The 12,289-nt window shown below is 40.7% G+C and overlaps 1 protein-coding gene across 5 annotated transcripts; it reads left to right on the forward strand.

Moving 5' to 3' along the window:
- Positions 1-962: 962 nt before the first annotated feature.
- LOC128363135 (zinc finger protein ubi-d4-like) lies at positions 963-9,802 on the forward strand. 5 transcript variants are annotated; one of them, XM_053324048.1, is made up of 11 exons: positions 963-1,001; positions 2,492-2,652; positions 2,760-2,867; positions 3,052-3,248; positions 4,178-4,270; positions 4,394-4,478; positions 4,950-5,084; positions 5,700-5,831; positions 6,222-6,334; positions 7,280-7,361; positions 8,042-9,802. In XM_053324048.1, the coding sequence occupies exons 1-11, from the start codon at positions 970-972 to the stop codon at positions 8,125-8,127; spliced, it is 1,224 nt and encodes a 407-aa protein (XP_053180023.1). In that variant the 5' UTR covers positions 963-969; the 3' UTR covers positions 8,128-9,802. The 5 variants fall into 5 exon arrangements, with proteins under 5 accessions (XP_053180023.1, XP_053180027.1, XP_053180024.1 ...); XM_053324052.1 differs by having other exon boundaries at positions 3,055-3,248; positions 4,394-4,482; positions 4,903-5,084; XM_053324049.1 differs by having other exon boundaries at positions 3,055-3,248.
- Positions 9,803-12,289: the final 2,487 nt, after the last annotated feature.

Here is a 12,289-nt window from a genome sequence, read left to right on the forward strand (position 1 = left end):
GGAGCAGCGTGAACACCTCCTTTTTATGAAGGAAAAATTCAGCGCAAGTTTTTGTTCTATTTTCAAAGTGAGCTTGCCTTCCAATTTATTTAGCACACAATCTACTACTGCTTTAAACGGTTGCTGCACCTCTGTGGCCGCCGGTCGTCATCGCCTTGAGCCCGCCTCCCCATTCTGTGATTGGTTCCCTATCTCAAGCGAAAATGTTGTCTTGGTGGCCATGCTAACTTTCAGAGCGAAGTAGAATCTCACTGTAATGAGAGTATGGGTGTACTCATGCTAGTGTATATTGGCATAGTAAGGTAGTTTGTCATAATGGAGTTGCTGCACGTAGCTGTGGGCGTGTTGTCCACCGAAGTCAACTCAGGCATTTTTGGAAAATAGTGGATGTTAGAGCCAAAGGCAGCAAAGGATCACCCAGTCACCGTGCAGGTCCAACCCACTGTCTCTGAGTCATTCTGCTGAAAAACACCAAAATGAAATAAACTGTTATGGTAAAAATAAGAAATATGAAATTATGAATTCTCTTTCATAACGATGGAGCATATTTATATGGAGCATAAATAGTAGATGTTAGAGCCAAAGGCAGCAAAGGATCAACCAGTCACCGTGCAGGTCCAACCCACTGACTCTGAGTGACAGAGTCATTCTGCTGAAAAACACCATAATGAAATAAACTTTTGTGAAATTAACAAGTTATTGTAAAAATAAAAAATATGAAATTATGAATTCTATTTCATAACAATGGAGCATATTTAATAATAATAATGGACTGAATTTAAAATATAAGTTTTACTTTTTTTAAATGGTTATTTATTTCAGTACATCTTATTTCACAATTGAATCGAATCAGGACTGAATATAACTCCTTAAAACAACACTTCCTGTTTTTCACCGCTGGAGGCAGTAACGGTCACTTTCGGCTCTGCGCATGCGCAGTGGCACTTCACACAACCGCAACAAGCAAACATGGCGGCGGCCGTCGACAGTGTTGTTAAAGTGTAAGTTTACCTTTATTTTTTGTGAGAGTAAAAAGGCCACTCATACGGGGGCGAATGTGTAACTGGTTAATCAATGTGCTGCTGTAAAAGGCAGGAGAATATAAAGAGCTGTGAACCCCTCGGGTCCCTCTGTACAGTGTTTGTCCCAGGAGGATAACGTTATCCGCGGAGCTGCGGTTAGCCTGTTAGCTGTGTGAGGAGTCGAGGAGATGCATTTCAGACGCTATTCACCCAACAACTGGGCTCATCAGGGCTGTGTGAGCACGGTCCGACACACTATTATCACCAAACTGTTGCTAGTCGTCCGCCTGCAGACGAAGCAGAGTTAATTTTCTCCAGTAAGCTGTCATCTTGGCGGGCGCTTTGTTGTTGAGAGGCTCGCTAACAATCAACCTTTTGTTCCCTCCGCCGCAGCTGTGCGTGTGAAGAGTCGGACTCAAGTCATATTTCAGTGTATATATATATATATTTATATATTTATATACATACATATAAAAAATGTGTGTGTGTGTGTGTTCCTTTCTCAGGCTAATATCTTACAGTCAAAGCTACATTCATAGCAGCTACAACAATGCGACAAATTGTGAAGCCGAGACTAAATACTGTGTTAGTGAGGAAGGGCACTTACCCCCTGTCCCAATTACTCCTCATCCATACAGCGAAGATTGCTCCTGTGTGCTAAATATAATAACGTTAAAGATATTGTATAGCCGTGGAAGAAGTGAGATGGATGAATTATACAGTTTGAGGATGATAGCAGTGGCTCGTTGAGAAGAGCCATTTTCAGTGATTAGACTCTGCACCAAACACAAACCAGTCTGAGCGATCCAACAAGTTTTGATATCTGCAGCCTCACAACCACTCAAATAATGTGTTTTAACGTTAAGATTAACTTTAATGTGAATGTTTACATTTTCTACCATCTCCAGTAGTAAGACCTGAAGCACAGAAAGGTCAAAGATATTTTTCCAAGTAATTCTTTTTTTTTTTTTTTTTTTTTTTTTTTTTTACATATTATATATATAATTATATACAATAACTAAATAGAGTAATTCAAGTATATAAAAACTAAATAGTATTAATAAAAATAGAATAAAATAGCTGCAATTATAAGTGGATTCAGTTCAGTTAGTTGCTTACTATTAATTTGTTACCTGACTCCAGCTTCCCAAATGTGATTATTGAGTTTCTTGAGTCTGTGACAGTAAGCTGAAAATCTATGTTGTTGTGGACTGTTGGTCGAGGCAAAATAAGACATTTGAATACTTGGGTTTTGCTAAACAACAATGAGCATTTTTCCACATCATCTGACATTTTCCTGACGGAACAACTAACAGAGGAATTGAGAAAATAATCAACTGATGAATCTGTAATGAAAAAAAAACATTAATAAGCAGTTTAATCCTGCCATATTTATGCAGAAGTTTTTAATTTCAGCCTGTCCTGGTCTGTGGTGTTTGACCCGTCAATGTCCATCTTCCTCATTTCAGGCTGGGAGAGCAGTATTACAGAGATGCCATGGAGCAGTGTCACAGTTACAATGCTCGTCTGTGTGCTGAGCGCAGCATCCTCATGCCCTTCCTGGACTCTCAGACTGGTGTGGCTCAGTCCAACTGTTACATCTGGATGGAGAAGAGACACCGGAGCGCAGGTATACAGAATCTTTAAGACACAAAAAGGCAATTAATTCTCAAGGTATTTTTAAAATGCTGTATATCACACTGAGACTTACTTCACCCGTTGGTTGCCTCTTATCAGGTGTAGCTCCAGGGCAGCTGTACACCTACCCAGCCCGTCGCTGGAGGAAGAAACGGCGTTCTCATCCCCCCGAGGACCCCCGCTTGGCCTTCCCTTCTCTCAAAGCAGGTATCACATCTGGTGGAACTTTTCCCACCGCTGAAACAGTGAAGGCGTTGGGTTCATTCATACTGGCACAACTTGACCAATAAAATGTTGTAAATATATTTAGTACGTTTCTGCTTAAAGCCCTGTGAGTTTTCACATTAGTTTGCTGAAGTGTAAGCACAACTATTTTTCTGGATGTGTGTAGCAGATTTGGACTTGGGACTGAAGCGTGAAACTTTGGGGGCTGTGGATGGTAGCAGTTTGGAGGCCCTGCTGAAGGGGGAGCCCCTTGACAGGAGGAGCGGAGTATCAGACCTCCGCGGCCCTGAGAATGATGAAGCCACTGTGGAGCCTCCTGCAACCTCTGCGACCACTCACACATCTTCTGGGCGTATCCGCAAGGTCAGACTCAAAGCTGGCTTGACACTTTTCTTTCCCCCAAAGTCAGTCATAGCCTTTAGTGATTTATTCTCCATCTTTACCCACAGTTGAAATGTACCTCTTCTTTTAAATTATGTCTTGGGATGTGTTTCTTTTTCCCTCCATCTGCCTTAAACATGATGTAACTGTCAAATCAACAAACTGTGTCCTCTCTCACTGCTCCTCCTGTCTGCTGGGATCTCCAGACTGTCAACGCAGCTGCAAGCCAAACCACAGATCCACTGGCAGACTGCCGCAATTTTTTTTTTAACCTAATATAAAATACTGAAACAAACTACCACAGCTGTTCAACAGTTATTGTCGTATCACATGAACTCCACAGCCAATTATCCTTTGTGAGGATGAAATCGATCCAGTCAGGATGCTCAAAACTTAGCATTCGAACAGAAAACTGTGCGTCCGAACTAACACCGTTGTAAAGGAACAAACATCTGTGACCCCAATTTGACACAAAACGATGTTTAATCAACAGAACTCACTGTCAGCAGTTTCCATAGATTGTTTTTTTTTCTATTAGCTGTTAACAGGTGACAGCAGCATGTGTGGATTATCCAGGACAGCAGGGACACTTTTTCTGAAAAGACAGTCTTTAAAGTGCCTTTTTTTATCAAGTCCTTTCATCCATGTCAGTCTCAGAGACAAATTAATCCAGATGCCACGAGACAGTGTGAAAATAATTGAATAGTTGACCCTTTTTGCATTTGTCTCCTCCTTTCTCTCCCTTCACTTCCTGTCACGTCTACACTAACCCTGCCTCAGACATGTTTGGAGGGTTTAACAACATAGAATCAAGTTCTTGCCAAGCAACAAACTCTAAATGATGATTTAAAGGTAAGGAAGAGTTAATACAGTCAATACAGTGAGACCTAATCTAGACCCTCCCCCTGCAGAGAGTCCTGGACCACGACGACTACTTGGATGACCTTGATGACGAAGATTTTGAGGATGAGACCCCCAAGAGGCGAGGCAAGAGCAAGTCCAAGGTGATTGCCATTTCTTAATCTGCAGTCAGGAAAAACATGAACATGAAAATGTAAATATGTAGTACTTTTCTCACAGTGTTATCGTACTTCCTAACTGTAACCTGCTCTCCGTGGGGTCCTCAGGGTCGAAGTGACAAGAATGGCAAGAAGAAGACTGAGGCTGCAGCTGCGGCGATGGAGGAGAGGGACAAACCTTACGCCTGCGACAGTGAGTACAAGCTTCTTTTGTGGCGCCTGTGTGTGTGTGTGCCATGCATGTCGGCAAGAGAGGCTTCTGCTTTTTCCCCTGAAAGACAAAGATGAGCCGTCTGCTATGCATGGTGCGATCTGAAAGAGTCCGTCTGGAAGTAAAGTCTTACAACATAGAAATTGAAAAAGTTGCCCTGCTGGATGCATTTTTGTTTTTTTGTTTTTTTCTCCCCCTGAGATGCCACTCGGTGTGTGCTGTATAACTTGCTGCTGGCCATAGCTCACTGTGCAAATGCTCACCTCCGCTGTATGTACTATCGCGTCAGTCAAAAATTAACCATGTCTTGAAAAAAAAAATCCATGAATAAAGCCGGTTGTGGGGTGATGTTCGGCGCTGTTTTCTTGTACCACCTTGGGCTTTTTTGGACGGTAGTTAGAAATAGCCGCTATGACCATAACACTTTTGTATCACCATGTGTGTGTGTGTCAGTCTGTGGGAAGCGCTACAAGAACCGTCCAGGACTGAGCTACCACTATACACACTCTCACCTGGCAGAGGAGGAGGGCGAGGACCGCGAGGAGATCGAGGCACCACCCACTCCTCGCCAGCCTGAGGAGCAGAAGAGTGAGTCACACTCTAGTGCTGAGAGAGAGACAGAGAGAGGGGCGGGAGGTTTGGTTGCATGCGATGTAGCATGTGTGTGTTTGTTTAAGGGAAGTCTCTCTCTCATTCTTTTTTTTTTTTTTCCTCGCTCTTTTCATTTTTTTTGATTTTCATAATTTTAAATCCCAAATTTGGGATTTAGACTCAAATGTTCCTGAGTGAAACATGCTTGCACAGTTGGGATTCTTGGCATTTTTTCTCCCCTTTTTTTCAGCATATCATCCATCTTTTTTTTTTTCTCCCCCCAACAATCCATCGCTTTTCTTTTCTGCACGCGACACCGTGTTACCAAATTCATTCATTTTTTTAAAAAGCGTGGTGTTAGTTGTCACACATTCAGAATTTTGGGTCATGAATCATCAGCTGCTGTAGTTTCTCAGATGAAGGGGTGTTGTTGGACGTGAAAAGGTTTGTTAAGCTGCGCAAATATTTGTAAAATATATTTTTCTACACTTACACAATAAGTGAGTTCTGCTTTGATTTGTTAATCTGAACACAATTTTCAGCTGCTCTTCCATGACAGCTCAGTTTTAAAGTGACAGTTTTAACGGTTTCTTCACTCATTCTCCTGCTCAGCAACTAAGAAGGGTCCGAATGGACTGGCGCTGCCCAACGATTACTGCGACTTCTGTCTGGGAGACTCCACCTTAAACCAGAAGACTGGCCAATCGGAGGAGCTGGTATCCTGCTCAGACTGTGGACGCTCAGGTACGGGCCTGTCATATCTCTTTATGTTACTAACAGATTGTTTATTAAGCCCTGCCTGCCTTAGATACTGTTGCTACACCTGGCAGGCTTTCTGTTCTCACACAGCAGATATGCAGCTCCTTGATTTCAGAGGTTTACATGACAACTGTCTCTAGTGGATTTATCAGCAAACAGCTAAAACAGCAAATTAGGATCAATAAACAGTTGAAACCATTTCTTACAATTTTTGTCCTCTGTTGTTGATTTTAGAGTCTTGCTGTGAGTAGTTACAGTTTCTCAGCTGTGGTTGGACAGTTGCTGTTACAGGAAGCGGTCATTTGAATCTGAACAAGTCACAGTTATATATTTCTCATTTGACAACATTTCCTTCATGTCCCCCACTTCCTTCAGGCCACCCGACATGCCTGCAGTTCACACCCGTGATGATGGCAGCAGTGAAGACCTACCGCTGGCAGTGCATTGAGTGCAAGTGCTGCAACGTCTGCGGCACCTCAGAGAATGATGTGAGCACCTTCGTGATTTTGCTGCTTAAGAAAAAAAATTCATCTTTCTTTTGTTGCTTTTACTTCTTGTCACCAGTCGCTGGTGGAACTCTCACAAATATCCAAATCCCTAATGAGTAGCAGCAGTATCAGCACTTGGAGAAAAGACTGCAGAGACCAGTGTTGCTGTAAAGTTCATGCAACCAAGAGGGAGAACTCTGTGTCATTGCAGATTTTTCATGTTTTGTCTCGTCTAGAACAAAGTCTAATACCTCGATGACAGCTGCCGTCTCTGCTGATTTCTGTCATCACACTGACAGCGTCTTTGTCCTCATATTGTTATTATTATCCAAACATTATCTGCCCCCAAGACAAATTCAGATACCATCCAGAAATGTGACTGTCAAACATGTAACAGACCTTGCAGAAACATGTTAACAGGTTTGTTACAAATAAAAGAAAAGGCCAGCTTCAATATCCTCTAGATGAAATGTGTCATGTGGTCTAATCCTTTAAAAAAAAAAAAAAAAACCCAGCATATCTGATTACCGCCATGCTACAGACTACTGACACACTACCTACATAAAACGAGCAGGAGGACAATCAATGTGACCTGAAATCTTAAAGAAGTGAATTAAGGCGCCTTAAAATGAAAGATACATTTATAATTTATAATGAAATGAAACAACAAACCATTATGTTAATGGACTCAAGCATTGCAGCTATTAACGAGTGTTCTTAAATCCAAGTTGGTGATTTTGCTCTATTAGAATAAGTGTGCAGTCACTTCTCAGTATAAATGAAGTGCATGAAATCAGTGTTTAGTTTGGCTTTTAGTCCAGTTTTTTGTGGGTGGGGGAGGAAGTGTCTCACATTCTGTGCCTGCTCAATAATCTCTTCTGGTCTAATCAGACTGAAATTGACCCTGAACTTAATGTTGTTGTGTTTTGTTTTGTTTTGTTTTAGGACCAGCTGCTGTTCTGTGACGACTGTGACCGAGGCTACCACATGTACTGTCTAACTCCCCCTATGACTGAACCCCCCGAGGGTAAGCAGACAGTGAACTTAGCAAACAAGAGTCACGTGCACTGTTCATCACTTTGTCCGGGGTTAAAGAGGGAGGCCGTGAAGGTCGTCCTAATGATTCACGTCCCATCTGGTCTGATGTCATAGGTCCGTCAGATTGGCACGTGTATAGATTAGCAGATGACCGAGGTTGGATTTAGTTTAAGGAAAAACAAACAGAGAGGGAAACTTTTGCTTGTTCCATTGCTCCCTGAAATATTAAAAAACAGATCTGGTAACAGCTGTTTTGTGTTGTAGATACATTTTTTGATAAGCAGTCATCGCAAAGTTAGAGTCCTTTAATACTATAGTTGTTTAGTTTAAATTAGTGATATATGAGCGATTGTCTAACTGGAAAATGCAACTACTGAAATTGAAGCAAATATATATAAAAATATATGAATAAAGACGTAATTACAGAATGCAAACACAGACTGCTAAACTCCTACACAGCTGGGAAGAGGATAAAGATGATCTAAATCAGCTTGTTCAGGTTACAGACCCCAGTAGACACAAAAAAACTTGATTTGATTAATGTGTTGTGTCTGATAAGGTTTTCCACTAAAAAGTGCAGTTTCCTCGTCTTACAAGGGGTCATCATTCGCTAAATTTCGACACTGACCCTCACACTAACAAGTCTGGTCCTATTGTGTTTGTTTGCAGGGAGCTGGAGCTGCCACCTGTGCCTGGTTCTGCTGAAGGACAAAGCCTCCATATACCAGCAGAACCAGAGCTCCGCCCCTGAGTGACATCAGACCTGACAGTCCCACCCCCTCTGCAACGGGACCCCCCCCACTCCTGGGAAAAAAAACATCAGACCTCCTCTCTCTCTCTCTCTCAGGACAGAGTGTCAGACTCTGTCCACATGTAGCTGAGCCAGACTGCAGATCAGCTTCAGAAGTGTCTACTGGGGGGACTCGAAACCAAAACAGACCTCAGACCAGTCAGCATGGGGATCAAACCGTCACTACCAACCTGCCTACAAAGCCCCCCAAGGCTTGCTGTCCAACCAGTAAATATCGTGCGTATATACAGTGTAGACACACACTCTCTCTCTCCTGGACTGTTACACACACTAGATACAGAGACCATGCAGTAACCATAATAACTGCTGTCTCCATGGGAGCTCCCAGGAGCAAATGGATTAGCATCACAGCTAATTATCTGCACCCTTTCACACTCAAAGACGGTGTGGATTGTGGAGACCAGTTAGTTTTTTTTCTGCCAAATTATCTATTTTTACTCCCTGAATGTGGGGAACAGAAAAAAATCATCACATACTGTAAATGTATTTTCAAAATGAATCCTGTTGTCAAGGAGTATTATTATTATTATTATTATTATACTTATTATTATTATTATTATTATTATTATTGATATTACTGTTCTGGTTACTAGTGGACTTTTGTAGTGGCATTTGTCTGTGTACCTTTGTCTCATCCATCAGAACATTTATCTTTTATGAAGAGGTTTCTCTTGAGAGCCGGTCAGTGCCAAGGTCCATCACCACACAGGAAATGACACACGACAATGATCCGTCACTCTGCTCGACATGCAGCTTTTCATCACCACTTTAAACCAGCTACAAATCAAAGAGGGTCAAAACTTTTGAGTCTTAAACTCATGCCAACAATAAGAAAAAACCTTTTTCGGGCCTCGACTCATTAAGCCAGTAGCACAAAATCTTTTGGCCTCGCTACTTAAACCATCTCTTTCCGTTATTTGATTTAAGGAAAAACACTACAACACTGAGCAAACACTGTAGTAGGTCAGGCTCATGAGACTAAATCATTTCACATCATTTCTCCATCAAACCGAGCTGCATCATCTTACTTACTGATTTTATTGATAAGTTAAGATGATGTTGATACTGGATCCATATTTTAGCCTGCTGTGTGTTCACTATATGAAACCTGTAACCATAAAGGCGCATTCCTCCTTTTTCTCAGACGTTTTTTTTTTCCTTTTCTTTAACCGACATACACACCCACACACGGTCACTTACTGTAGCTGCTTATCATTTGTCACACTGAGGCAGATTTGCATGCAGATTGCACCTGTATGAATGCGCACACACACATCGTTTGTTGTTTTTCTTTTTTCTTTTTTTTTTTTTTTACATTTTATATAACCTGTTATGTCATTGGTATTGGGAGTTTTTTCTAGTAGGATTTTGTAAAGTCTATGGTATAGCAAACACTTCAAGCATATAGCTCCTAATGCATTCTATGTACTGTATTGACCTTTTCTATTTTTGTTATGACTGTGACATGTTTGAATTTATTTGATTATTCTGATATGTCAGACCTCCATTATGAGTATTTGTAAAATGATGTACTTTGTTGTACTATTTTTATTTTTTACATTTCTTTGGTAATGAAGCCGATTTAGCCTGACTGAAATAAAAATCACTTCGAATTTGAATCGCGTGCCATGTTGTTTTTTCAGTGTTTAGAAAAGTTTGAAATATGTCTCCCTACTTTCACAATGATCAACAGAGGTGGGAAATATCCCAATTCAGGCAGAATCACAATCTCATACCGATTCTTTTTCTTTTTTCTGTTGGCTTACTATTTTACAAATTAGTGCTCAAGATTCAATAAACATAAGTGTCTATCACATAATAACAGAAATTTGTCTTGGGCTCACAAACATAAAAACATATACAACCATAAGACTCATAAAATGACATTAAAACACAAACAATTCCATAAAGAAACAAGAGTAGGTGTTAAAAAGTAGTGACAGTTGATTTGGACTAAAACGGATATGGCAGTAAAATCAAACTAATTTCACAGCTGAAAAGCAAATAGTAAATAACAGGTCCGTTCTCAGTAAAGTCTTAATATTAGTATAAATGCAGCTAACTTACTGGTTGGACATTCACACACACAGGAAAAAGGAAAAAAAACATGCCAAATGATCAAAGGAAAAGTCTGCTGCTACGGTATCAGAGGAAAAGTTGATGAGTTTGGTATTCTGCTTTAAATATGTTGGTTTGATAGAGAAACAATGATCAAGTATGACCTTATTAGTCAGTGCGTGTTTGCTGGTTTCAGCACTTGGACAGCTCCCTTCACTTTTACCAGCTGCAGCCTGTGGAGCTGTCCCTGGTGCTGAAGTGCTGCAGGTGCTTCATATGAAACCTGCTTTACTTTAGACCTCCATCATTTACCACCTTTTCTTAGCCTGTTTTCTATGGCTTAAGCAGTAAAGAGCAACCCTATCCTACACTAAAGCGCCAAGCCTTGACTTTCATTTGAGTAGGTTTACAAAAATGTGAAAAGATTTGAATTGGAGATATAACCTGTTTAAAACATATTACTCAGGTGTGCAGGTGGTCAAGTGGTTAAAAGCGCATGCCATGTACGCAGCAGACCCCAGTTCGAGTCCTGGCTGTCAGACCTTTCTGCATGTCACACCCCCCCTCTCTCTCCCGTAATTCCCTATCTCTCTACTTTCAAATAAAGGCATCTATGCCAAAGAAAATCTTTTTAAAAAACCCATATTACTCAGTGTTTACGGGTTCAAATGTAACTGAATGTTTCTACAAAATTGATTTGAGAGATTTCATTCAGATTGAGGTGTAGTTTTCTGTCAGTATGAGCAAAGAGGAGCAAATACTGCCTGAACTGTATATTTATGCACTTTTCTTTGATCATTATGTGATCAATCTCAGTAGAAAAACAAGCTGAATATGTTAAAATGATTTATTACAGTTGTTATTCTTTATGTTAATGACAAGCTCACCCACTCTTGTTGAAAACGTGTTTGTCTATGTAGCGACTAATTGCTCTGAAACCTGATAGAAAAAACATCCTGCTCGACTGTACAACTTTGCAAAACTTTGAGATGTGCTGCAGGTGCTCGTTTTAAAACTAGTTGAACACATGTTGAAACAATGACAGAATTGAAACATCTTAATTGTGCTGACTGCTGAGCTCCTGCAGGCGCGCTGTTCCTGGCAGCACACATGAAAGTTAATACTAGGAATCCAGCAGCTGCAGCACTTACCATCAGTGAGGGTATTTTAGTGTGGAGGAAACTCATGTGTACATATCTTTTTTGATTCCCGTTAGTTAAATAATTGAATTGATGATGTATTTAATGGAGTAAATGCAGTCATTGTTCGGAGGTCAGCAGATGAAAAAGGTTTGATTCCTAACATATTGCTGATTCTTATCACATCCACTGCATTAAATTTAAGTGCAAATGAGGCATTTTCCAAATCCAGTCCAAATCCAATCAGTCAGACTGCCAGGTGAAAAGTACAGGAGAAATCTCACAGGACACAGCATTTTATTGCACTCAACAACTTACACTCAGGGACTCTAGGCAAACACAGACATTCAAAAACACCTCGTAGCGTACAGTCGCCTTCGTTCCAGCACAAAAAACACGACCTCTGTGCTGAGAAGCTTTTTAGGAAAGAGAGGGCCTACGTTATGTACAAGGCCAAGACAACAGTGGCTTAGTGCAATTATCTGGAGCGTGATGATCAGCCATGCTATGCCAGGCAAATACACACTACACACACAAAGGCGTAATGAGAACTTGATGTCAAACTATACGTAAAATAACCGCACAAACTAAGAAGCAACTATATAAACTTACATGTATAATCATCTGGTCTTTGAGGTTACTTGTGGCAGTTACAGTAATAGTAAACGAATACACTTTTGGGAGCTTTTCTTGGTTTCAGAATAACACCGTGGGGTGCAGAGAGAACACTGTAAGTGGAATACAAATTCAGTATTTTTATAAATTTGTTGTGAGATATATTGCATTACCAGTCGGGTGTAATTTCACAAAATCTGAGCTGGAGGTGCTCGGTACAAAACTATGTAAAATACTCATTTATCAAAGGTAAACAATGTAGATCTCAGGCAGTTCAAACATGTACAGCCACCG

Source organism: Scomber japonicus, chromosome 8, assembly GCF_027409825.1.
Source record: "Scomber japonicus isolate fScoJap1 chromosome 8, fScoJap1.pri, whole genome shotgun sequence".
NCBI classification, from domain to species: domain Eukaryota; kingdom Metazoa; phylum Chordata; class Actinopteri; order Scombriformes; family Scombridae; genus Scomber; species Scomber japonicus.